The sequence below is a fragment of the Orcinus orca genome, chromosome 15 (assembly GCF_937001465.1).
Source record: "Orcinus orca chromosome 15, mOrcOrc1.1, whole genome shotgun sequence".
NCBI classification, from domain to species: Eukaryota; Metazoa; Chordata; class Mammalia; order Artiodactyla; family Delphinidae; genus Orcinus; species Orcinus orca.
This window is the reverse complement of record NC_064573.1, coordinates 37,980,111-38,007,695: the sequence shown is the minus strand read 5'-3', so window position 1 is coordinate 38,007,695 and position 27,585 is coordinate 37,980,111. Positions and strand designations below refer to the sequence as shown.

Below are 27,585 nucleotides of genomic sequence, written 5' to 3'. Positions count from 1 at the left end.
CTAAGTAGCATCCCATTGTATATGTATACCACATCTTCTTTATGCATTTATCTATTAGTGGACACTTAGGTCACTTCCACATCTTGGCTATTGTAAATAATGCTGCAGTGAACACTAAGGTGCATATGTCTTTTCAAATTAGTATTTTTGTTTTCTTTGGGTAAATACCCAGGAGTGGAATTGTTGGATCATATGATTTGAGGGGCCTTCATACTGTTTTCCATAGTGGCCGCACCAATTTACAATCCCATCAACAGCATTCTACACATCCTTGCCAACAGTTATTATTTGTTGTCTTTTTGGTAATAGTCGTTCTGACAGGTGTGAGGTGGTATCTCAGTGAGGTTTTGATTTGCATTTCTCTGATGATTAGTGATGTTGAGCATAGTTTCACGTGTCTGTTGGCCATCCGCTTGTCTTCTTTGGAAAAATGTCTATTCATATCCTCTGCCCATTTTTAATTGGGTTGTTTGTTTTTTTTAATGTTGAGTTATATGAGTTCTTTGTATATTTTGGGTATTAAATCCTTATTGCAAATATTGTTTGCAGATATCTTCTCCCATTAAGGAGGCTGCCTTTTCCTTTATTTTTTTTTATTGGAGTATAATTGCTTTACAATGTTGTGTTAGTTTCTGCTGTACAATGAAGTGAATCAGCTATATGTATACCTATATCCCCTCCCTCTTGGACCTCCCTCCCACCCATCTAGGTCATCACAGCACCGAGCTGAGCTTCCTGTGCTGTATAGCATGTTCCCGCTAGCTGTCTATTTTACACATGGTAGTGTATATATGTCAATCCTAATCTCCCAATTCGTCCCACCCTCTCCTTCCCCCCGTGTCCACATGTCCATTCTCTATGCCTGTGTCTCTATTCCTGCCCTGCAAACCAGTTCATCTGTACCATTTTTCTAGATTCCACATATATGTGTTAATATATGATATTCGTTTTTCTCTTTCTGGCTTACTTCACTGTGTATGACAGACTCTAAGTCCATCCACATCTCTACAAATGACCCAATTTTGTTCCTTTTTATGGCTGAGTAATAGTCCATTGTATATATGTACCACATTGTCATTATCCATTCATCTGTTGTTGGACATGTAGGTTGTTTCCATGTCCTGGCTATTGTAAATAGTGCTGCAGTGAACATTGGGGTACATGTGTCCTTTTGAATTATGGCTTTCTCTGGGTATATGCCCAGTAGTAGGATTGCTGGGTCATATGGTAGTTCTATTTTTAGTTTTTTAAGGAACCTCCATACTGTTCTCCATAGTGGCTGTACCAATTTACATTCCCACCAACAGTGCAAGAGTGTTCCCTTTTCTCCACACCCTCTCCAGCATTTATTGTTTGTAGGTTTTTTGATGATGGTCATTCTGACTGGCATGAGGTGATACCTCATTGTAGTTTTGATTTGCATTTCTCTAATGATTAGTGATGTTGAGCATCCTTTCATGTGTTTGTTGGCAATCTGTGTATCTTCTTTGGAGAAATGTCTCTTTAGATCTTCTGCCCATTTTTGGATTGTGTTGTTCGTTGTTTTTAATATTGAGCTGCATGAGCTGCTTGTATATTTTGGAGATTAATCCTTTGTCCGTTGCTTCATTTGCAAATATTTTCTCCCATTCTGAGGGTTGTCTTTTTGTCTGGTTTATGGTTTCCTTTGCTGTGCAAAAGCTTTTAAGTTTAATTAGGTCCCATTTGTTTATTTTTGTTTTTATTTTCATTACTCTAGGAGGTGGGTCAAAAAAGATCTTGCTGTGGTTTATGTCAAAGAGTGTTTTTCCTATGTTTTCCTGTAAGAGTTTTATAGTGTCTGGTCTTACATTTAGGTCTGTAATCCATTTTGAGTTTATTTTTGTGTACGGTGTTAGGGAGTATTCTAATTCCAGTCTTCTACATGTAGCTGTCCGGTTTTCCCAGCACCACTTATTGAAGAGGCTGTCTTTTCTCCACTGTATGTTCTTGCCTCCTTTGTCATAAATTAGGTGAGTTACATGAGCTCTTTGTGTATTTTGGATATTAAATCCTTATTGGATATATTGTTTGCAATATCTTCTCCCACTAAGGAGACTGCCTTTTCCTTTTGTTGGTGGTTTCCTTCGTTGCACAAAAGCTTCTTATTTCGATGTAGTGCCATTTGTTTATATTTGCTTTTTTTAATCTTGCAATTGATTTTATTTTTTAAATTAATATACAAGCAATTTTAATTCATTGATTTATATTAATCAATCAAAAAATCAAAAAAATGTTTAACTGTTTTTATTTCCCTTGCCTGAGGAGACATACCTAAAAAAAAATTTCTAAGCATGATGTCAAAAAGTGTACTGTTTATGTTTTCTTCTAGGAGTTTTATGGTTTCAGGTGTTAACATTAAGGCTTTAATCCATTTTGAGTTTACTTTTGTCTATGATGTGACTTAGAGCATATTCTTAAAGCTTCCTCTTAAAATTCAAGTCTAGGTCCTATCAAGGTGCTTCCTTTTCCAGCCAAGATAGAGTAACAGGGATTGGATTTATTCCCCCACCTGAACAAGAAAACAAACAGACAAAATACATGAAACAACTGTTTTCAAATATTGTACGTCAAGGACAGTTATCCATGAAAGAGGAGAAATAAATGAGGTTAGCTCTACAATCACATTTCTAGGCCACAAATCAGGAACCTCCATGGAGCCCAGCAAGTTCACTGACTTGAGGAGGCAGAGCTGGGAGTCTGAGGATACCAAGATGGCTAGTGTTTGCAGGGCAGAGGAGTGAACAGGAGAGAGCTACAAAAAGAGAGAGCTCTAGATATCTGTAGTGTCTAAAATTGCTTAAAAAGCTAACATTAGGAGGAGCATCAATAGTCAATTTAAAAACAAGGCAAATGATTTCAGGTGGTTTTCCTTGACTCTTAATGAGTTGGCTCATATTACAGATTGGGTTCTGTTGGAGTCAGTGCCAAGTGCCAAGTTTGTACCAGTGACTGAAGAATTACCTTCTGTGAATAGTCTATATGGAAAAATTACAGGCAAGAATATTTTCAAGGAAGTTGAGAAAATATATTTTCAGTACAACCTTAAGTGGAATCCTCTAGTATTACAACTGATGGTGGCAAAATTATGTATGGAGCAGACAAAGGTTTAATTAACCCAATTTATAAAGCTTGTGAAAAATGTAAGGTATTTAAAGCTTATTGTTATTCATCACCTTATTCATCAGCAGGTACTTTGAGGAACATATTTTAATTTATTACAGGTTATTAAATCAGTAGTGTCAATGGCAAACTTCATTTGTCCTCATGGTCTTAACCATCATCAGTTCCATGAGTTCTTTTTGTTTTTGTTTTTGTTTTTTTGCGGTACGCGGGCCTCTCACTGTTGTGGCCTCTCCCGTTGCGGAGCACAGGCTCCAGACGCGCAGGCTCAGCGGCCATGGCTCACGGGCCCAGCCGCTCCGGGGCATGTGGGATCTTCCCAGACCAGGGCACGAACCCGTGTCCCCTGAATCGGCAGGCGGACTCTCAAACACTGCGCCACCAGGGAAGCCCAGTTTTGTGATTTTTTTGAGGACTGAAATTGAAATTTTTCTGAACGAGAAAAATCCCCTTTGACTTCTATTACTGAGATTCACTTTGAAAATTAGCTTTTGCTGCAGGTTTGACAATGTTTCTTAATGAATTCAACCTAAACTTAAAAGGCAAAACAGATGCTTATATACAAATTTGTACTGTAATAGTCATTTCAGTGAACTAACCTTTTGTGAATCACAAGTAATATCAAGTTGTTGTTTTGTTGTTGTTTTTACACAGTTTTTTTTAACATTTTTATTAAAGTATAATTGCTTTACAATGTTGTGTTAGTTTCTGCTGTATAACAAAGTGAATCAGCTATACGTATACATATATCCCCATATCCCCTCCCTCTTGCATCTCTCTCCCACCCTCCCTATCCCATCCCTCTAGGTGGTCACAAAGCACCGAGCTGATCTCCCTGTGCCCTGTGGCTGCTTCCCACTAGCTATCTATTTTACATTTGGTAGTGTATATATGTCCATGCCACTCTCTCACTTAGTCCCAGCTTACCCTCCCCCCTCCCAGTGTCCTCAAGTCGATTCTCTACGTCTGCATCTTTATTCCTGTCCTGCACCTAGGTTCTTCAGAACCTTTTTTTTGTTTTTTTTTTTAGATTCCATATATATGTGTTAGCATATGGTATTTGTTTTTCTCTTTCTGACTTACTTCACTCTGTATGACAGACTGTAGGTCTATCCACCTCACTACAAATAACTCAATTTCGTTTTTTTTTTATGGCTGAGTAATATACCATTGTATATATGTGCCACATCTTCTTTATCCATTCATATGTTGATGGACACTTAGGTTGCTTCCATGTCCTGGCTATTGTAAATAGAGCTGCAATGAACATTGTGGTACATGACTCTTTTTGAATTATGGCTTCTCATGCTGTCAAAACCTAAAAGAAGTGAGACGTTCATTCTCATAAAAATCTGTCATGGATATGATTTCTGAGCTCAACCTACACTTCTAGGAACGTTTTTGTGACTTGGATGCAAATGCAGAGAAAGGATATTTCTACATTGCAAAATTCATTTAACTGTGCCATTCTGCCTAACCATCAATTGGAATGATTAGTCTTCAATGTAATGACATGCTAAAAGGCAAATATTAAGAGGAGAATCTAATAGAATTCTATATATATTAAATTAAAATCATATGCTTGTGGATTAATATCACTATTTGACAATACCAGTCTGCATTTTCACATATGAAATATATTTAAAATATATTTCATATATTTTAAATATATATTATATATTAAATATAACATATAAATATAATTTTATATATTATATTAAATATTAGTATTTAAATTGTATAATATATTAATATATTGCTGATAATTATTAATTATTGTAAAATTAATAATATAATAATTATTTGTATTATATAATTATTAATATATGGTGTATTATATTATATATTATTAATAATAATATATATTTTCAAGTTTATATATTATATAATATAACACATAATGTATAATATTAATATACTAATATATATTATACATTTTAATATATATTAATATAATATAATAATATATATCATATATAATATTATAAATATATTTTTTATATATTATATATAAATATATTACTATAAATATATAATAATTATGTTACTTCATATAAATATATTATTTATATATAATACTATATAACATATATTGATAATAATATTAATGCTATATATTATACACATTATATTAATATATACTGTAATATATTATATATAATGTATGTATAACATAATATATAATATATTATAATATAGTAAATATAATGTATATAATACATTATATGCATCATATTAATAATATATGTATTGCAGTATATAATATATAATATAATATATTATATGTAATTTTGAATGTTATAATATATATAATATATAATATGTTATATAGTATTATATATAATATTATATGTTATGTATTATATTTTATATATTATATTTTATATGTTTTATATTTTATACTTTATATACAATTATAAATTATAACTATATATAATTTAATAATAATTTTTATTATAATTATAAATTTCATTATGATTATATATAATTATAATAATTATATATTATATTATGTATTATATGTATTATATTTTATATATTATGCATTTTATATGTATTATATATTATAATTATATATAACTATAGTATAATTATGTTATAATTATATTATACTTATATAATTAAATATAATATTAATATTATTTAATGTTTTATATATTTATTATATAACATATTTAATAAAATATATTACTATATTACATATATTTCATATATATTTATATGTATATTAAAATGTTAAAAATCTCATTACAGATCAACATTAACAGATGAACATTTTCAGTTTGGATGATAGGGAACATTAACTTTGAACCCTAATTAAGTGAAATTATTTCCCCTCCCCCTCCAAAAAAGAAGAATTCTAGTCTTCTCATTAGTGGACCTGAATGAAAAATTTTAAAAGTATACTCAATTATTCTATTTTTAATTTTGCCAATATAAACTTTGTGGAATTTGTTTTCTCCCTTGGTATGTAAGAAAACCTTCTCATGGATTTTGCTTCTTGGCAACAAAGCCTAAAATATTTACTTTACATTGGTCCTTTACAGAAAAACATGTCTGACCCCTCCCACGGACAGCCAATCACAGGCATTGAACTAGAGGACTGACCACTGCCCAGATCCCACACTGTCTGCTGGGTAGGATGCAGATAGGACTTATCCAAATAACACTGCAAATACTTTGAAAACTTAACTGACATTATAGCAACACTAAGAAAAACATTTGGAACTGAACCAATCCTAGTTTAATGCCTGCTACAATAGAACAAAACAAAACAAAATCAACAATCTCCTTAGGATTTAAACAATACCTAGGTGACATAAATATTCAAAATGTCCAGGATACCGTCTAAAATTACTCAGCATATGAAGAACCTTGAAAATCTCCTCTCCCAAGAGTTTGATTTTCTTTTAATCAATAGATGCCAAACCTGGGATGACACAGATGTAGCATTTATCAGACAACTTTAAAGCAACTATTATAACCATGCTTCATGAAGTAAGGGTCAACAGACTTCAAACGTATGGAAAGACAGAAAATATCAGCATAGAAATAGAAAATATAAAGAGCCAAATGCATATTTTAGAACTAAAAGAGTAAAGTAACTGGGCGCTTCCCTGGTGGCGCAGTGGTTGAGGGTCCACCTGCCGATGCAGGGGACGTGGGTTCATGCCCCGGTCCAGGAAGATCCCACATGCCACGGAGTGGCTTTACCCGTGAGCCATGGCCGCTGAGCCTGTGCATCCAGAGTCTGTGCTCTGCAATGGGAGAGGCCACAACAGTGAGAGGCCTGCGTACTGGAAAAAAAATAAATAAAGAGTAAAGTAACTGAAAATTTATAATCCACTGGATGAGCTTAATAGCAGAATAGAAATGACAGAGGAAAGAATCAGTAAGCTTGTGGATAAATCACTGGAGATTATCTAGTCTGGGCAACAGACAGGAAAAAAAAAAGATTGAAAAAGATATAGAAACAGAGCCTCATCAAATTGTGTGAGAATACTAGAAAGAGAAAAAACATAAAGTACAAAAATATTAGAAGAAAATGTATTCAGTAAAAGACACAAGATTCACAGAGCTCAGCAAACCCAAGCAAGATCAATTCAAAGAAATCTCTCCTAGACCCATCGTAATTAGACTTGTGAAAACTATATAGAAAGAATACTGGAAATTGCCAGAGAAAATGGACATATATCATACAGGGGAACAACAATTCGAATGACTATATATTTCTCATCAGAAATCAAGGACAGTAGAAGTTATAAAACGCTGAGGGAAAAACCTCTCAACTCAGAATTCTATCTCTATTGAAAATATCTTTGACGAATAAAGGTGAGATGAAGAAGCTCTCAGATGAAGGGAACAGAATTCATCAACAGCAGACCTGCTCTAAAAGAAATGCTAAAAGTACTTCAGATGAAGTATTGGGAAAAGATAAATAAAACTGTCCCTGTTCAAAGATGAAATGATGTCTACATAGAAAATCCCATGTACTCTACAGAGAGGTTCCTAGAACTAAATGAGTTTATTAAGGGTTGCAGGATAAAAGGCCAACACACAAAATTCAATAGTACTTCTATTTACTAACAAAGAGCAATTGGAAACTGAAATTAATGCAACAATGCCATTCACGATAGTTCCAAATAATTGCAACAGTCTACCTTTAAGTAACATCATGCATTTCATGTATGGTATAAGACCCATACAACAGTATACTCTCACTTTCCCCCCTCCCAGCTTTTGTGCTATTTTTATTATACATTTAATTTATACATATGTATACACCACTTTGTGTCCGTCCAAATTTCTATCCAGTATCATTTTGAGACTTCTTTATATATTCTGGATAGAAGTCTTTTGTTTGATATGTGATTTCCAAGTATTTTCTTCCAATATAGAACTTGTCTTTTGATTCTCTTAATGTATCTTTCACAGATAAAATGTTTTTAATTTTGATAAAATCTAATTTTTTATTTTATACATTGTGCTCTTGATGTCATATTTAAAATTTCTTTGACTAACTTCAGGTCACAGATGTTTTTTCCTATATTTTCTTTTAAAAGTTTTACTATTTATGTTTCACACTTAAACCTATGATCCATTTAGATTAACTTTTTAAAAAGACTATTTTTTTAGAGCAGTTTTGGGTTCACAGAAAAACTAAGAGGAAGATAAAGGAATTCCTCATATATCTCCTGCCCCCACACCTGCATAACTTCCCTCATTATCAACAAGCCCTACCTGAGAGGTACATTTGTTACAACTGATGCATGAACCTACATTGACCTATCATAATCAGTTAAAGTCCATAGTTTACATTATGGTACACTCTGGGTGTTGTACATTCTATGAGTTATGGCAAATTTATAATGACATGTATCCATGATTATAGTATCATACAGAGTGTTCTCACTGCCATAAAACCCCTCTGTGCTCTGCCTATTCATCCCACTTCCCCAACCCCTGGCAACCAATGATCTTTTTACTGTCTCTGTAGTTTTGCCTCTTCCAGAATGTCATATAGATGGAATCATTTGGTATGTAGCCTTTCCAGATTGGCTACTTAGTAATATGCATGTAAAGCCCCTCCATGTTTTTTCATGACTTGATGGCTCATTTATTTTTAGTGCTGAATAATATTCCATTGTCTTTATGTCCCACATTCATTCACATCATTATTTGTCCATTCACCTTCTAAAGGACATCTTGGCTGCTTCCAAGTTTTGGCTATTATGAGTAAAGCTGCTATAAACATCTACGTGCGGGTTTTTGTGTGGACATAAGTTTTCAGCTTTTCGGGGTAAATGTCAAGGAGCATGATTACTGGATCATAGGGTAAGAATATGTTTAGTCTGGTAAGAAACTGCCAAATTGTGTTCTAAAGTGGCTGTGCCATTTTGCATTTCCACCAGCAATGAATGAGAGTTTCTGCTGCTCCACATCCTCCCCAGTATTTAGTGTTGTCAGTGTTACAGATTTAGGCCATTCTAATAAGTGTGGTAGTATCTCATTGTTGTTTTAATTTGCATTTCCCTGATGACATAGATGTGGGCATCTGTTCATATGCTTATTTGCCATCTGTGTATCTTCTTCAGAAAGGTATCTGGTTAAGATCTTTGGTCCATTTTTTAATCAGGTCATTTGTTTTCTTATTGTTGAGTTGTAAGTGTTCTTTGTATGTTTTGGTTAGTAGTATTTTATCAGATGTGGGTTTTGCAAATATTTTCTCCCTGTCCGTGGTTTGTCTTCTCATTCTCTTGAGATTGTCTTTTGCAGAGCAGAAGTTTTTAATTTTAATGAAGTCCATTTTATCAATTATTTCTTTCATGGATAGTGCCTTTGGCGTGGTATTTATGAAGTAATCATTATACCCAAGGTCTTCTAGGTTTCCTCCTATTTATCTTCTAGGAGTTTTATAGTCTTGCATTTTACATTTTGAGTTAATTGTTGTGGAAAGTGTAGGGTCTGTGTCCAGATTCATCTTTTTGCATATGGATATCTAGTTGTTCCAGGCCATCTTTGAGCATTTGTTGAAAAGGTTATCTTTGCTCCATTGCCTTTGCTCCTTTTTCAGAGGTCAATTGATTATATCAATACTTATGTGGGCTCTCTATTCTGTTTTGTTGATCTATTTGTCTATTTTTTTTTTTTGCCAGTACCACACTGTCTTGATTACTGTAGCTTTATAGTAAGTTTTGAAGTCAGGTAAAGTCACTCCTCAACTTTTTTCTCCTCCTTCATTTTTGTGTTGTCTATTCTGGATCTTTTGTCTCTCCACATTAACTTTAGAATCAGCTTGTCAGTATCCACAAAATAACATGCTGGGACTTTGATTGGGATTGATTATTTTGAGTCTGTAGGTCAACTTGTGGAGAACTGATTTCTTAACAATATTGTCTTCCTATCCATGAATGTGGAATACCTCTTCATTTATTTAGTTCTTCTTTGGTTTTGTTCATCAGAGTTTTGTAGTTTTCCTCATATAAATCTTATACATTTTGTTAGATTTATACCTAAGCATTTCATTGGGGGGTGCTGATTTTATTTCAAATTCTATCTGTTCATTTCTACTATATAGCAAAGCAGTTGACTTTTGTATGTCAACCTTGTATACTGCAACATTGGTTATAATTGCTTATTCGTTCCAGGAGGGTTTTGTTGATCCTTTTGGATCTCTACATAGAAAATCATGTCATCTGTGAACAAAGACAGTTTTATTTCTTCCTTTCCAATCTGTATACCTTTTATTTCCTTTTCTGATTTAATCATTAGCTAGCATTTCCAGTATGATGTTGGAAAGGAGTGGTGAAAGGATATTCTTGCCTTGTATCTGAACTTAGTGGGAAAGCTACAAGTTTCTCAACATTAAGTATGATGTTACCTGTAGGTTTTTTGTAGATGTTCATATCAAGTTGAGGAAGTTCCCTGTATTCCTAGTTTACTGAGAGTTTTTACCATGAATGGGTGTTGGATTTGTCAAATACTTTTTCTACATTTATTGATATGATAATGTGGGGTTTTTTAACCTGTTGATGTGATGGATTACATTAATGGATTTTTAAAATGTTGAATCAGCCTTGCATTACTGAGATAAATCCCACTTGGTTGAGAATTTTTCCATCTGTGCTCATAAAAGATATTGGTCTGTAGTTTTCTTTTCTTGTAATCTCTTTGTCTGGTTTTGGTATTACAGTAATCTGGCCTCATAGAATGTGTTAGGAAGAATTCCCTCTCTTTTGTCCTCTGAAAAAGTTTGTAGAGGATTCTTATAATTTCTTCCTTAAATGTTTGCTAGAGTTCACCAGTGAACCAATGTGGGCCTCTGCTTTCTACTTTGGAAGGTTATTAATTATTGATTCAATTTATTTAATAGATAAAGCCCTATTCAGATTGTCTATTTCTTCTTGTGTGAGATTTGGCAAATTGTGTCTTAAGGAATTGTTCCTTTCCATCTAGGTTATTACATTTATGAGCATAGAGTTATTCATAGAACTCTTTGATTATCCTTTTAATGTCCATAGGATCTGTAGTGATATACTTTCATTTCTAATGTTAGTTATTTGTTGAAAAGGTTATCCTTTCTCCACTGAATTTACTTTGTACATCTGTAAAAACCTCAGTTGATCATATTTGTGTTGGTATATTTCTGGACTCTGTTTTTCTGTTGATCTGTCTATCCATTCTTCACTAATACCACATTGTCTTGATTAATGTAGCTTTACAGTAAGTCTTAAAATCATGTTATATGAGCCCTCCAGCTTTGTTCTTTTCTTCAAAATTATTGTGGCTACTTTAGTTCCTTCTTCTTCCCTGTAAGAAACGGAGTCTTAGATAAAATGTAAATATTATACAAAAATATAAATATAATAACATGACTAAAAGATTTTACTCTGTTATTTGTGCCTTTTAATATGTTATATTAAAATTGTTCTTGATTAGAGGATCTCCCGTATACCCATCAACTTTCTGGTAAATTCTTTAGCCTCCCTCCAAGGTGCACTGACTTTGCATAGTATTCACTCTGTGGCTTATATGCACTTCAAGAAGAAATATATTAAATTAGGATTAGCAGAGTCCTTTTGTGACAGCGCCTCTGTTGAATGGAGAACAAGAAATAGAAAGGTAACTTTCTGAGTATTACCCTCAATTCTGTGTCTGCACATATCTGACTTTCTCTCCATCTATGTGAGTAGTTCTTCTATGAGATCTGCAGCCTCATAGGCAGGTTCAAGACCACACTTTTTTCTTAACTAACGTTTTTGCTGATGTTTGACGGGTGATTGGGAAGCACTTATAAAATATGCAATATCTTCTATTTTTCAGAAACCTGAATGCCAGTCTAGGTTTGCTTTAGCAATTAAAAAGTAGGAAACTTTTGAGAGGAACTGTTTTAGGATTCCTGAGACGACCTATTTTAGGTCTCCTAGTCCAGTGTGGTAATTGGTTATCCTTCTACCTTCTTTATAAATTCATTCTTTCTTAAATTGGTACTATTCCTTTTCTCCCACTGAGGTAAGACTAATATATAGGGATATAAAGAACCATAAGAAGGATTATGAACAAATATTTCCTATAAATATAGATGTTTTAAACCCTAAAATAATCATTAAAATCTGAGTAAATATAAAGAATAATACTATATAACCAGGAAGAATGTATTCTAATAATTAAAATATGCCTACTATTTTGGAAGCCAAAAATAGAATATTTCTTAACAATATGCCAAAAAAGAAAAAGTGTATTATCATCTCAGTATATACTTAAAAGTTACTTGGTAAAATTAATTTTTCATTCCTGCTTTTAGTAAGCCAAAAGAGAAAATACTTCTTAATATAATAAAGAGTATCTAGATGAGAAATACTTAATAGTGATAAAATAGAATAATTTCTGTTTAGATCAGAATTATACAAAGGTGGCTATAAAACTTGTATTGCCCTGGAAGTTCTAGCCAATACAATAATATAAGAAAAAATAATACAAATATGGGAGAACACATAAACCTTATGATTATAAGGTTTGTAATTGTTCACCCATAAAAATCAACTGAAAAAATAAAGAACTGAGAGTTCAATAATGTACAAAACTCAATCACTGTAGGGACTTCCTTGGTGGTCCAGTGGTTAAGACTCCACTTTTCCAGCGCAGAGGACGTGGGAGCTAAAATCCCACATGCCGTGTGGTGTGGCCAAAAAAAAAAAAAACCAAAAAACTCAATTACTATAAATCTTGATACCAACATTAGCTATTTGAAAGATAAAGTGGGGAGGGGGAAATTCATTTGTAATAGCGATGAAAAAACTCAGAAATTTCTAATACTAAACCTAGAAATTTATGGAACCTTTCTGCAAATGTATTTCCTAGCTAAGATGATTGAGAACTTGTATTTATCTCTTCTGTTTCCTGAGACACCAGTAAGATGAGAGTAAATTAATGTTTTTAAAGGTGTAAATCCACAAGAATAAATGGGAGAAGAGTCATCAATATACCTGACATCTATATACATTTTTGGAAAATGGAAAATGAATGTAGGGTTAGTAACTTACTAGACAGGACAGAGGAAGCTACCACATAGAAAGCACTGAGAAGGGTATTCAAATGAAAAGAGATTGATGTCACAGAACTTTGTAAAAGTTTGGGAATTGGAAGCAACATGAACAGTAAAGAGTGGTGATATGAGGTAGAACTAGAAATGAGGTGGACATTTGAAGCAAGAATCAAAACACCCAGTACTCCTGCCACAGTGCCATATATGGAATATTAGTCCCAGACAAAAAGACTGGAGATGAATTCTCTGGAGAAATTCAACAGAGAAGAGAAGACACAGGAATGTCATGTACTTTGGAAGATTAGATGAGCACTGAAAATGGGATGAATTCAAAGTATAAAAATGGAAAAAGTCGACCTCCTTCCCTGTCCCAGAAGTAGACCACATCTCCCTCCCAGAATACTGAAAGATTCTTCTCTGAAGAAGCTTAATAGTTCCAGAAAAAAGACCTCCAAATACCGACATGAAGTGACACATCCACTTTAGAGAACAGTCTGGCAGTTCCTTAAAAGGTTAAACATAGAATTTGCAATCCCACCCTTAGGTATCGACCCAAGAGAAATGAAAACATTATGTTTACTAAAAACACATACATGACTGTTCATAGCAGCACTGTTCACAATAGCCAAAAGATAGAAACAATCCAGTGTCTATCATGTGATGAAAGATAAATAAAATGTGGTATATTCATACTGTGGCATATTATTTGGCAAAAAAAGGAATGTAATAGGGAGTGACTGCTAATGGGTAGTTTCTCGCGGGCGGGGGAGGGAGGCGGGGAATGAAATGTTCTCAAATTAAATTATGGTAGTTGCTCAACTCTGTTAAACTAAAAATCACTGAGCTGAATGCTTTAAATAGGTGTACTTTTATGTATGCATATTTTACCCCAATAAAACAGTTTAAAGTTTATAAAGAAGCAATCAGCCACATTGAATGCTGGCGAGACATTATGTAAAACAAGGACTACAAAATGTCCATTGGATTTAGCAGCATGGAAGTCACTGGTGAAATTTGGTGAGTTCAATTTTAGTACAGAAGATGAAAGCCAGGTTGGAAAAAATTGAGAAATGGTGTGGTTATGGAAATGAAAGAACGTCTTAAGTGCTCTTAGTTATCTAGTAAACAGGAAAAGATTGAAGGTTCTAGAGTGGATAGTCAATACTAAAAGGTTCCTAAGAAGCACAAATGGAATGATTAGCCTTGTCTAAGAGAAAGATCACTTCCTTCAGTGTAAAAGGAGGAAATGATAGGTGCTGAAAGACTTGTGACAAAGTGACGACAGTTTCTTGTTAATGACCTCCTTTCTCTGATGTGGGAAGCAAGGCCATCTGTTTAGCATAAATTGCGAGAAGGGGAAATGAAGAGAGCAGAACAGCTGATTAGAGAAATACAGTAGCTCTGTCAGAACGTTTAGCAGGCTTCCCTGGTGGCGCAGTGGTTGAGAGTCTGCCTGCCGATGCAGGGGACACGGGTTCATGCCCTGGTACGGGAAGAACCCACATGCCGCGGAGCGGCTGGACCTGTGAGCCATGGCTGCTGAGCCTGCGCGTTCGGAGCCTGTGCTCTGCAACGGGAGAGGCCACAACAGTGAGAGGCCCGCGTACCGCAAAAAAAAAAAAGAAAATGTTTAGCACCCATTTAAGGTTAGTGACTAGGAATCTATATTGGATCTGCTCTTTGTTTCTTTCTTGTTTCTTTGATTTTGTTTTATTTACACTAAGTTTCCCAACTACAATTCACAGAAAAGGCAGACATTTGGATTCATGCAGTATTATGATTTTGCCAGATTTAGGGGAGGGGACAAATATACAGGGGACATGTTTTTAAGAGCTTTGTTAAACGAGTGTTTGGAATGCTGGACCATGAAATTCAAGTTCAATAAGAAGTAAAGGGTTGGGAAGAAGGTAAGCTATTAATGGTCCCACAGGACAGAGATTTGAGCTATCTTGTTCACCACTTCACTCCCAGTTCTTAGAGCAATGATTGTTTGAATTAATGGTTCGTTGAGACCAATGGGCAGAGATAGTGGGAATAGTTGAAAAAACAAGCTTGAGGGTAAGATGTGGGCATCAGGAAGTAGTAGGATGTTTGAATTACTGAATTCAGAAGAGATGCTGTTTAATTGGTCACAAGTTCCTGGATATAAAAAGAAAGCCTTACTGAGAAAGTATTTGACCTGAGAGGTCAAAGAACTAAGTCAGAGTGTTTGTTGAGTGTCATTCATGTAATGTTGACATTAGCAGGGATGATGGTAACAGTTGAAGGAGAAGACTGAATCAAGTGTTATCACCCGTGATTGAGAGTGAATGGGTAAATAGATGTTACAGATGAAGAGAGGTTGAAGGTGGTAGAGCAGATGACAGAATCCTCAGAGCACTGGGAGTTTAATGAGAGACAGGGAAAATAATGATCAAAAAGCAGAAATGGAAGCAGTGATGATCCAAATACTACCTCTTGGCCCTGAAATATATAAGGTATATTGAGTATTAACAATTCTCACTGAGAAGGATGTAAGGGAAACATTGACCTCAGGAAAGAATCAAGTTTCAGTTAAAATAGGAGATGGGAAGTGTTGGGAAAAAAAGAGAGTAAAACTATAGAACGTAATAGGGATAGCAGTACTTTGCTAATTTATGATGAATTGGGGTAGAGAATACCCTTTGGGCATTGACTGATTGAAAAAAGGAATGAGAGACATAGCTGATTTAGTCTCAAAAGACCTTGGACCTAACCTAAGTGCTCTTCAATAGTGGATTGGTTAACTAAATTAAGAGTGCTTCCAGGAGACAAAGTAATCTGAAATCATTAAAAATAATGTTACAAAAAATTGATATGGAAAAAATATTCCCAATATATTAAGTGAAAAAGTAGTTTATACAATCCATATGTATATTATCCTTTTTTATAAAAGAACAAGAAGAATAATTGGATGAGTAATACTTCCATACTGTTTGAAATATATTGTAATTTTTTAAAAGACTAGCTGTCCAAAGATCTAAAAAGCTGCCTATGGAGGAAGGTGCTAAAACTTGAACCATAGAACCATTCATTTTTTCAACAAATATTTAGCTCCTACCTTGGGTCAGATACCATTCTTGGCACTGGAGATAATAACATAAACAAAATAATGACCCTACTCTTGTAACTGTTGAAAGATAAAAGCAAATAAGATCTGGGAGAAGAGCATCCTAAACAGAGGATTCAACACACGCACAGGCCCAGAGGTAGGACTCAAGCATACCAGCAGGTTTTTGGCAACCCTGAGCAGCTGCGTTGATGGAGAGGAGTGGGATTTAGAGAAAAAAAAATAATAGTTCTGTTTTAGATAGTTTGAGATACCTATCGCACATCCAAGTGGAGATATCAGGCAACAGTTGGGTATATGAGTCTGGAGCTCGAGAGCGAGGTTGATGTTAGAGCTGTACATTTAGGAGTCATTGACATATTGCTGTTATTAAAAGTCATGAGAATGAATGGAATTACCTAAGACGTGAGAACTAAAGATTAAGCCCTGGGACATTCCATCATTTAAAAGGTAAGCGAAGAGGAGGGTAATCGGGAGAGGTCTCCTGAAATCACCAAAGGTGAAAAAAGAGAGTGGGAAGGGAAAGCTCCTGCATCATGTTTAACTTTTCATCCAGTGTAGCTTATGCACTAGACCTTGAAATTGTTTCATTTCAAGGTCTTGCCTGGGACTTAAGGGCAGGGTCAGCTACGTAACTTACAAGACCAGTGCAAAATGAAAATCCCTTGTTCAAAAGGTAGGATGAAAAATGCAGTTAAAGGGACTAAACTACAAAGCATTTTCCTTTAAGAAGAAATTTATAAAATAACAGGTGATACATGAGTAATATAAACCTGCAGACAGCAAAAAAAATATTTTTGATGTTATAATTTTATATAATATAATAAATAGTAATACTTTATTAATGTGATAACTTGGTTGATCATAAGATTTTTCTGGTTCCTGTTTTTTCAAATTCATTTATTAGATCATCAAAGTTTATACTTTTAGCAACTTTATTTTAAGTGATATACTTAAAAGCAGATTAGTTGCTCTTGGCAAATGAAATATCACACATAAATTTTGGTAATTTTTAATTTTGAGAAAGATCTTTCTGCTGAGGCAACTGACACTGGAACTGTTAAGGATATTTTATAAGCTGTGACATTCGGATAGATTTCTGATAAATTATTTCAAAATATAATAGTATATTTTGTATATTATACAAATATAAATAGTATATTTTGTTATATCTAGAACTGATGGTTCTTATGGAACAATTTTTTTTAAAAGATTTAACTATTCATACACATAGTTTCATGTATGTGTATAAATTTAAATTTGTACAATGACATTTTAATGTTTTCTCTGGCATTTTCTGTAACTTGTAGAGGTCATATGAGAAACCAAAAGTCACCTAATGGTTTGTAGGTAATTCAAAATACCTATTATGCTTTCTATTACTGTATCTTAAATTACAAAGAAAAAAATAATTTTAAAACTGTATTCCTCATTAATTGGTTCATTTGAAGCTGTATATAAAAACAATGTTCTTTTCCATCAAATGCAACAACCTTTATATTTAATTTCTGTTTCTCAGCCTGTGGATATTTGCTTTGCAATGTTGCAGCAGTTTTTAAAACCAGAGATTCTAAACTCTTTGAAGATTTCTGATATCTCTTTGATATGCTATATTACAATGTCCATGCGTATGCTTTTATTTTGTAATAATTTATTGACGTTTATTGACTAAACACTAGCAGTTCTTATCCCAGTGCTCAGGCCAGAGAGCTAATATTTTTGCCTTGGGGATGAGCTCTGGGAAGATAGGCAAGCCAGCCTCCCACGACTACCACCACCATTGCTGTTTCTGCCACCATCACCATCACTAATCTGGGGCCCTGCACCACCCCAGACTGCTTCTGGCATGAATGTGCATACCAAGCAAGCAGCCAACTGTTTGGCATACACACTGTGCTGTGGGCCAGAACCCACATATACATGCCTGGCATATCTCCTCTGTCCACGCACATGCTCCCTTGTCCCATCAGATTTTATTGGGTTGGCCAAAAACTGCCTTTGGTTTTTTTTAACATCTTTATTGGAGTATAATTGCTTTACAATGGTGTGTTAGTTTCTGCTTTATAACAAAGTGAATCAGTTATACATATACATATGTTCCCATATCTCTTCCCTCTTGCGTCTCCCTCCCTCCCACCCTCCCTATCCCACCCCTCTAGGTGGTAACAAAGCACCCAGCTGGTCTCCCTGTGCTATGCGGCTGCTTCCCACTAGCTATCTATTTTGCGTTTGGTAGTGTATATATGTCCATGCCACTCTCTCACTTTGTCACAGCTTACCCTTCCCCTCCCCATATCCTTAAGTCCGTTCTCTAGTAGGTCTGTGTCTTTATTCCTGTCTTACCCCTAGGTTCTTCATGACATTGTTTTTTCTTAAATTCCATATATATGTGTTAGCATATGGTATTTGTCTTTCTCTTTCTGACTTACTTCACTCTGTATAACAGACTCTAGGTCCATCCACCTCATTACAAATAGCTCAATTTCATTTCTTTTTATGGCTGAGTAATATTCCGTTGTATATGTGTGCCACATCTTCCTTATCCATTCATCCGATGATGGACACTTAGGTTGTTTCCATCTCCTGGCTATTGTAAATAGGGCTGCAATAAACATTTTGGTACATGACTCTTTTTGAATTCTGGTTTTCTCAGGGTATATGCCCAGTAGTGGGATTGCTGGGTCGTATGGTAATTCTATTTTTAGTTTTTTAAGGAACCTCCATACTGTTCTCCATAGTGGCTGTACCAATTCACATTCCCACCAGCAGTGCAAGAGTGTTCCCTTTTCTCCACACCCTCTCCAGCATTTATTGTTTCTAGATTTTTTGATGATGGCCATTCTGACTGGTGTGAGATGATATCTCATTGTAGTTTTGATTTGCATTTCTCTAATGATAAATGATGTTGAGCATTCATTCATGTGTTTGTTGGCAGTCTGTATATCTTCTTTGGAGAAATGTCTATTTAGGTCTTCTGCCCATTTTTGGATTGGGTTGTTTGTTTTTTTGTTATTGAGCTGCATGAGCTGCTTGTAAATTTTGGAGATTAATCCTTTGTCCGTTGCTTCATCTGCAAATATTTTCTCCCATTCTAAGTGTTGTCTTCTGGTCTTGTTTATGGTTTCCTTTGCTGTGCAAAAGCTTTGAAGTTTCATTAGGTCCCATTTGTTTATTTTTGTTTTTATTTCCATTTCTCTAGGAGGTGGGTCAAAAAGGACCTTGCTGTGATTTATGTCATAGAGTGTCCTGCCTATGTTTTCCTCTAAGAGTTTGATGGTTTCTGGACTTACATTTAGATCTTTAATCCATTTGGAGCTTATTTTTGTGTATGGTGTTAGGGAGCAATCTAAGCTCATACTTTTATATGTACCTGTAAAAGTATGTGTTCCAGTGTTCCCAGCACCACTCATTGAAGAGGCTGTCCTTTCTCCACTGTACGTTCCTCCCTCCTTTATCAAAGATAAGGTGACCATATGTGCATGGGTTTATCTCTGGGCTTTCTATCCTGTTCCATTGATCTATCTTTCTGTTTTTGTGCCAGTACCATACTGTCTTGATTATTGTAGCTTTGTAGTATAGTCTGAAGTCAGGGAGCGTGATTCCTCCAGCTCCTTTTTTCGTTCTCAAGCTTGCTTTGGCTATTCGGAGTCTTTTGTGTTTCCATACAAATTGTGAAATGTTTTGTTCTACTTCTGTGAAAAATGCCAGTGGTAGTTTGATAGGGATTGCATTGAATCTGTAGATTGCTTTGGGTAGTAGAGTCGTTTTCACAATGTTGATTCTTCCAATCCAAGAACATGGTATATCTCTCCATCTATTTGTATCATCTTTAATATATTTCATCAGTGTCTTATAATTTTCTGCATACAGGTCTTTTGTCTCCTTAGGTAGGTTTATTCCTAGATATTTCTTTCTTTTTGTTGCAATGGGAAATGGGAGTGTTTTCTTGATTTCACTTTCAGATTTTTCATCATTAGTGTATAGGAATGCCAGAGATTTCTGTGCATTACTTTTGTATCCTGCTACTTTACCAAATTCATTGATTAGCTCTAGTAGTTTTCTGGTAGCATCTTTAGGATTCTCTATGTATAGTATCATGTCATCTGCAAACAGTGACAGCTTTACTTCTTCTTTTCCGATTTGGATTGCTTTTATTTCCTTTTCTTCTCTGATTACTGTGGCTAAAACTTCCAAAACTATGTTGAATAAGAGTGGTGAGAGTGGGCAACCTTGTCTCATTCCTGATCTTAGTGGAAATGCTTTCAGTTTTTCACCATTGAGGACGATGTTGGCCGTGGGTTTGTCATATATGGCCTTTATTATGTTGAGGAAAGTTCCCTCTATGTCTACTTTCTGGAGGGTTTTTATCATAAATGGGTGTTGAATTTTGTCAAAAGCTTTCTCTGCATCTATTGAGATGACCATATGGTTTTTCTCCTTCAATTTGTTAATATGGTTTATCACATTGATTGATTTGCATATATTGAAGAATCCTTGCATTCCTGGAATAAACCCCACTTGATCATGGTGTATGATCCTTTTAATGTGCTGTTGGATTCTGTTAGCTAGTATTTTGTTGAGGATTTTTGCATCTATGTTCATCAGTGATATTGACCTGTAGTTTTCTTTCTTTTTGACATCCTTCTCTGGTCTTGGTATCAGGGTGATGGTGGCCTCATAGAATGAGTTTGGGAGTGTTCCTCCCTCTGCTGTATTTTGGAAGAGTTTGAGGATAGGTGTTAGCTCTTCTGTGAAGCCATCTGATCCTGGGCTTTTGTTTGTTGGAAGATTTTTAAAAACAGTTTCAATTGGAATGCTTGTGATTGGTCTCTTCATATTTTCTATTTCTTCTTGATTCAGTCTTGGCAGGTGTGCCTTTCTAAGAATTTATCCATTTCTTCCAGGTTGTCCATTTTATTGGCATAGAGTTGCTTGTAGTAATCTCTCATGATCTTTTGTATTTTTGCAGTGTCCGTTGTTACTTCTCCTTTTTCATTTCTAATTCTATTGATTTGAGTCCTCTCCCTTTTTTTCTTGATGAGTCTGGCTAATGGTTTATCAATTTTGTTTATCTTCTCAAAGAACCAGCTTTTAGTTTTATTGATCTTTGCTATCGTTTCCTTCATTTCTTTTTCATTTATTTCTGATCTGATTTTTATGATTTCCTTCCTTCTGCTAACTTTGGGGTTTTTTTGTTCTTCTTCCTCTAATTGCTTTAGGTGCAAGGTTAGGTTGTTTATTCGAGATGTTTCCTGTTTCTTAAGGTAGGATTGTATTGCTATAAACTTCCCTCTTAGAACTGCTTTTGCTGCATCCCATAGGTTTTGGGTCATCGTGTCTCCATTGTCATCTGTTTCTAGGTATTTTTTGATTTCCTCTTCGATTTCTTCAGTGATCACTTCGTTATTAAGTAGTGTATTATTTAGCCTCCATGTGTTTGTATTTTTTACAAATCTTTTCCTGTAATTGATATCTAGTCTCATAGCGTTGTGGTTGGAAAAGATACTTGATACAATTTCAATTTTCTTAAATTTCCCAAGGCTTGATTTGTGACCCAAGATATGATCTATCCTGGAGAATGTTCCATAAGCACTTGAGAAAAATGTGTATTCTGTTGTTTTTGGATGGAATGTCCTATAAATATCAATTAAGTCCAACTTGTTTAATGTATCACTTAAAGCTTGTGTTTCCTTATTTATTTTCATTTTGGATGATCTGTCCATGGGTGAAAGTGGGGTGTTAAAGTCCCCTAATATGAATGTGTTACTGTTGCTTTCCCCTTTTATGGCTGTTAGTATTTGCCTTATGTATTGAGGTGCTCCTATGTTGGTTGCATAAATATTTACAATTGTTATATCTTCTTCTTGGATCAATCCCTTGATCATTATGTAGTGTCCTTCTTTGTCTCTTCTAATAGTCTTTATTTTAAAGTCTATTTTGTCTGATATGAGAATTCCTACTCCAGCTTTCTTTTGGTTTCCATTTGCGTGGAATATCTTTTTCCATCCCCTCACTTTCAGTCTGTATGTGTCTCTAGGTCTGAAGTGGGTCTCTTGTAGACAGCATATATATGGGTCTCGTTTTTGTATCCATTCAGCCAGTCTGTGTCTTTTGGTGGGAGCATTTAATCCATTTACATTTAAGGTAATTATCGATATGTATGTTCCTATTCCCATTTTCTTAATTGTTTTGGGTTTGTTATTGTAGGTCTTTTCCTTCTCTTGTGTTTCTTGCCTAGAGAAGTTCCTTTAGCATTTGTTGTAAAGCTGGTTTGGTGGTGCTGAACTCTCTCGGCTTTTGCTTGTCTGTAAAGGTTTTAATTTCTCCATCCAATCTGAATGAGATCCTTGCTGGGTAGAGTAGTCTTGGTTGTAGGTTTTTCTCCTTCATCCCTTTAAATATGTCCTGCCAGTCCCTTCTGGCTTGCAGAGTTTCTACTGAAAGATCAGCTGTTAACCAGGAAACAAAGAGGGAAGAAAAAGTCTCTTGCCTCTTCGGCAGGTCCAGACTTCTCCCCGGACTCCCTCCCGGCCAGCCATGGTGCACTAACCCCTTCACGCTGCCAGCCCCAGTCCTCTCCCTGCGCTCCAACCAAAGCCTGAGCCTCAGCTCCCAGCCCCGCCCGCCCTGGCAGGTGAGCAGACAAGCCTCTCGGGCTGGTGAGTGCCGGTCGGCACCGATCCTCTGTGCGGGAATCTCCCCGCTTTGCCCTCCACACCCCTGTTGCTGTGCTCTCCTCTGCGGCCCCTACGTTCCCCCCTCCGCCACCTGCAGTCTCCTCCCGCTAAGGGGCTTCCTAATGTGTGGAAACCTTTCCTCCTTCACAGCTCCCTCCCACTGGTGCAAATCCCATCCCTATTGTTTTGTCTCTGTTTATTCTATTTCCTTTTGCCCTACCCAAGTACGTGGGGAGTTTCTTGCCTTTTGGGAGGTCTGAGGTCTTCTGCCAGCATTCAGTAGGTGTTCTGTAGGAGTTGTTCCACGTGTAGATGTATTTCTGATGTATCTGTGGGGAGGAAGTTGATCTCTGCGTCTTACTCTTCCGCCGTCTTCCCCCTCTCCTCTGCCTTTGGTTTTTAAGTAAAGATAAAAGACACATTTTTCATTTTCACCGAGAATTTTATTGAACAACGTATTTACCCTTCTGTTCCATTACCTTCTGCCATTTTTCAGGCAACTTCATAATTCCATCTTCCCAAAACTTTTTATCTTTTTGAGCATAGAACTGTTCCAGGTGCCTCTTATAGTCTTCCAGGGAATTGAAATATTTTCCATTACGACGAATGAATCAGAACTTCCCAGCCAAGCTGTAGCAGTTTTTGCCTGGTCTTCAAAGAAACATGCAGTCTTGCGTTATCCTGATGGAAGATTATGCATCTTCTGTTGACTAATTCCGGACACTTTTTGTCGAGTGCTGCTTTCGTTTGGTCTAAGTGGGAGCAGTACTTGTTGGAATCAATTGTTTGGATTTCCTGAAGGAGCTCATAATAGAGGACTCCCTTCCAATCCCACCATATACACAACATCACCTTCTTTGGGTGAAAACCGGTCTTTGTTGTGGTTGGTGGTGGTTCATTTCGTTTGAGTACTTATCACATGTTAATTTATACCAACTCATTAATTTAATCCTAACAGGATTTCTGTTGGTCCCTTACACATGACAAACTGAACTGAGAGACTGAATAACTTTCCCTAAGTCACAGAGCTTGCACATGGTAGAGCAGAGATTTCAGCCAAGTCTGTCTGGCTGCAAAGAAGTTGAGAGGCAGCATAGTGTCCTGTGTACAAGGGCTGGAAGCAAATGACCTGGGTTCAAATCCTGCCGTGTAGTGTCTTCTTCTTGCTAGGCGCGTTACTTCTCTGAACCTTGCTTTCTTCGTGTATATAATGGGGATCAGAGTACTACAGGACCTACCTCATAGGATTATGTAGATGGTTAAATGAAAGTGAGATACATGTAAAGCATTGAGAACAGTGCCTGATGCTTTAGTAAGCCTGCGATGAATGTTGCTACTAATATTGTTATTGTTATCATGATTACTTTGTCCACCCCACGGTCCGTCTTCACAGGTTAGAAAAGAATGTTAGTAGTCAGCAGAAAAGAAGAGCTTAGAGACAGACAGACAGCAGAGCCCCTCTGAACTTCCCTAAAGTTCCCCTAGAAGGCCCTCCTGCGTGTGATGTGATCTGTGGTCTGATTCTTGCCCTGGGAAGCCCATCTCTGTGGACTTTTTGGATTTTAATGTTTTACTGATCTGATCATTTTCTGTCTGGGTTGTATGTGTTAACAGGTATGAGACATCTCTACTGGATTTGGTTCAATCTCTGAGTCCCAAGACTGCTTCCAAACCGCGGCCCCATCGCTCCAGAGAAGCTGGGTCATGGCATCACAGTACTTGCCTACTCAGTCCTCTGAAATCAACCTGGAACAAGACCAGGGCAGGCAGGACCCCTGAAGACCTGGAGGAGGATCAAATTCTGGAAGATATCTTTTTCATTTGACACTGAAGCACATGCTGCAAACTTTCCTTCGGAAATGAGTGGGTGTTTTTATATACTGATCCAGGATTTTTAATTATTTGACTGCAACGTAATTGTGTCTCTCCTTTCACAGGGAGGGACCTATCTCACTAGCATCCTGTTACGTGTCGAATATAGAAATCATTCTAACAACCCAGGGTGTTTCTGATCAGACCAATCAGTAGACACACATTAAGGATGGATGGGGGTGGAGGACAGTAGCTTTTCTATGCCAAGCAGAGATTAGAACATTAACATAGGACACTTTCTGCATGGCAGAGGCCTTTGCATACTCAGCCTCATTCAAGAGTGTTTCCTTCTCAATATTTTGCTGGGAAAGGTTGGCCCTCTTTTGTACACAAGGAAAACCTTTCCATTGAGAGATCCCTCTAGTTTAAACGTAGCCCCTTTGTAACATAAGCAATTTCAGAAAGATAGACCCTTTTACCTCTCCACCCTGTTCTCTTACCACCTACCTCTTTCTAAGTCAGTCAGTTAATTCAGAGGTTAGAGTTGGTGGTGCCTCTCCCATCACAAGCAACACTGAGGGCCAATTGTGAGTCAGTCTCAGCAGTCATCAGCCTGGCCGCTGCCCACCCTATAACCAAAAGGGCTTAATGAGCTAGAGGGAGGCCCTCCCAACCCTTAGAAATCAGCATTAGATTGCACAAGCGAGTACTGCCCTAGGGGAGGCACTGGCCTGAAATGCTTGTCCTATGGTTGGCCATTTCCCAGGGTAAATAAGAGCACTCTCTCAGTATTTTTTCTTGCCCCAAGTGTCTGTTTTACTCACCCTGGTGAACTTCCCATCAGCTGCTACAGGCTGACAGACTTCCCCTGGCCTCCCTTCTCTCCCCATGTGGAGTCAAGGCCCTGATTGACCAGGCCTTGCGCGTGCTCTGCTCAAGACCACTGTCTCATGGCCCCAAAGAACCACCTCCACGTGCCAGATAATGTTCCACCACCCCGCGCAGAGTCTCCCCCTTTCTCCCCCTAGGCCTCACAGAGAAAGCCTGTGGAAGAAGTGCACTCGAAACGTACTCTCTCTGCTCTCCTGTTCGGCAGGGCTCTTGAGATGGGTCCCTCAGCTTACAGTGGGCGCTAGAGGCCTCCCAAGCTTATGGGCAGTGTGATGAGCCTGGTAGAGCCAGTGAGTTTAACACTTGCCAGTCATTGGAAGCCAGGGGAAGATATGCATCACTTGATGACTTTATTTGGTGTGGAGCGTGTTGCTTTTTTCTCTCTCCCTTTCACCAACCCCTGGCCTGTCAGTCATTATTGGTAGCTAACGTCAGACCATGCAGGGCAGCCGGCACTTAGTGAGACTGCACGGCTTCCCTGAAGTCTTTATCAAAACTAGATTACTTCAGCCTACAAGAGCCTTCTGGAGCAACTTCCTTGTCTGGGTAAATCCACATCTCATTGTCTCTTCAGACTGAGGCCCTGTCACCTCTGCCCAACCTTCCTTCACTTGGGTCCTTTTGTTCTTTGGAGGAGAGAAGAATATAGCTTACCAATACCATATTCTTTTTTTTTTTTTTTAATCTTTATTAGGGTATAATTGCTTTACAATGGTGTGTTAGTTTCTGCTTTATAACAAAGTGAATCAGTTATACATATACATATGTTCCCATATCTCTTCCCTCTTGCGTCTCCCTCCCTCCCACCCTCCCTATCCCACCCCTCCAGGTGGTCACAAAGCACTGAGCTGATATCCCTGTGCTATGTGACTGCTTCCCACTAGCTATCTACCTTACGTTTGTTAGTGTATATATGTCCATGCTATATTCTTAATCTGAGGTAGATATCAGGTCAGGACAAACCAGTTGTAGTCATTCAGTTGAAAGGTTGAAAATTATTGCAGATTACAATTTCCTCTTACAGTTCACCCCTAAGAAAGCAACTGAATCAGTTTCATCCCATTCCAGAAGCCTTTGGAAAATAGAGCTTTCTTTGGTGTGGCCAAAAACTGGGTGAAAACAAACAGAGAGCCCTTGACCATTTTCTCAGTTAAAGTTAGGTTTCCAGAGCTACCTTTTCCTTGCCCCACGTGTCATGACCACCTTAAGTACCCCCAGCTCCCTCGGATCATCCATAATCACACTTTCCTATTCTGGACACCAGTTCCCTTACTGCTCTCTGGAGTAAGAGGATGCCAGAAAGACCAAGAAAAGGATTGTGATTTCTTCAAGAAGCTTGTTTGCCTTAGAACAATCATAAACAGGACCTAAAGTAAAGGCTTTGGGGGGTCACAAGCCACAAGATGGAGTGTAATTGCTTCTTTGCCTCTCCTGAATGAGCAATTTGGAAGAGCAAAGATACTTTCAGCAGAGCATCAATCAACCTATTTTTCATATGCCACATTCCCTGCCCCCGCCCGTTGCCTTTCTCTATCCTGTAGGCATTTTCTGGTCGTCAGGGCAATAGGATGTGAATTTGTGTCTAGTCTAACATCTTCATTATGAATTGAACAATATATGTTAACATTTTAATCTGTGTCTCACTTTGAGATCTATATATATGTATTAAAAGGTTGTTTTAGAGCCTCGAGGCTTTTGTGGAGCCTAGAGGCTTGACCTAATTGAAGACTAACCTACCGAGGGAGAGGGCCTGGCACACAGGAATCTGTCTTTCCTCCCTGTTAAGCGCCCCCAACAGTGAGTGGCTGTAATGCGCTTGCCCAGCCTCCAGCCATTTCCCCAAAGCAAGACGGGACACGTGTTGGCGATGCTTCAGGTAGTGTTACCACATTGCCTACCCTGCTTCCCACTGTTCTGGGAGAGAAAGACCA

The 27,585-nt window shown here is 36.8% G+C and overlaps 1 protein-coding gene across 10 annotated transcripts in view; it reads left to right on the top strand.

Annotated features, from left to right (window-relative positions):
- Positions 1-27,342, top strand: part of KIAA1328 (KIAA1328 ortholog) — a 391,560-nt gene extending 364,218 nt beyond the window's left edge. For 9 of the 10 annotated variants that reach the window (XM_004283444.3, XM_033412323.2, XM_033412322.2 and 6 more), the window contains one exon: positions 24,566-27,342. In XM_004283444.3, the coding sequence (XP_004283492.3) occupies positions 24,566-24,776 (211 nt within the window). In that variant the 3' untranslated portion in view covers positions 24,777-27,342. Of the gene's footprint in view, positions 1-8,841; positions 8,977-24,565 lie in introns of all 10 variants that reach the window. The other variant, XR_007471679.1, reaches the window with a different exon arrangement.
- Positions 27,343-27,585: the final 243 nt, after the last annotated feature.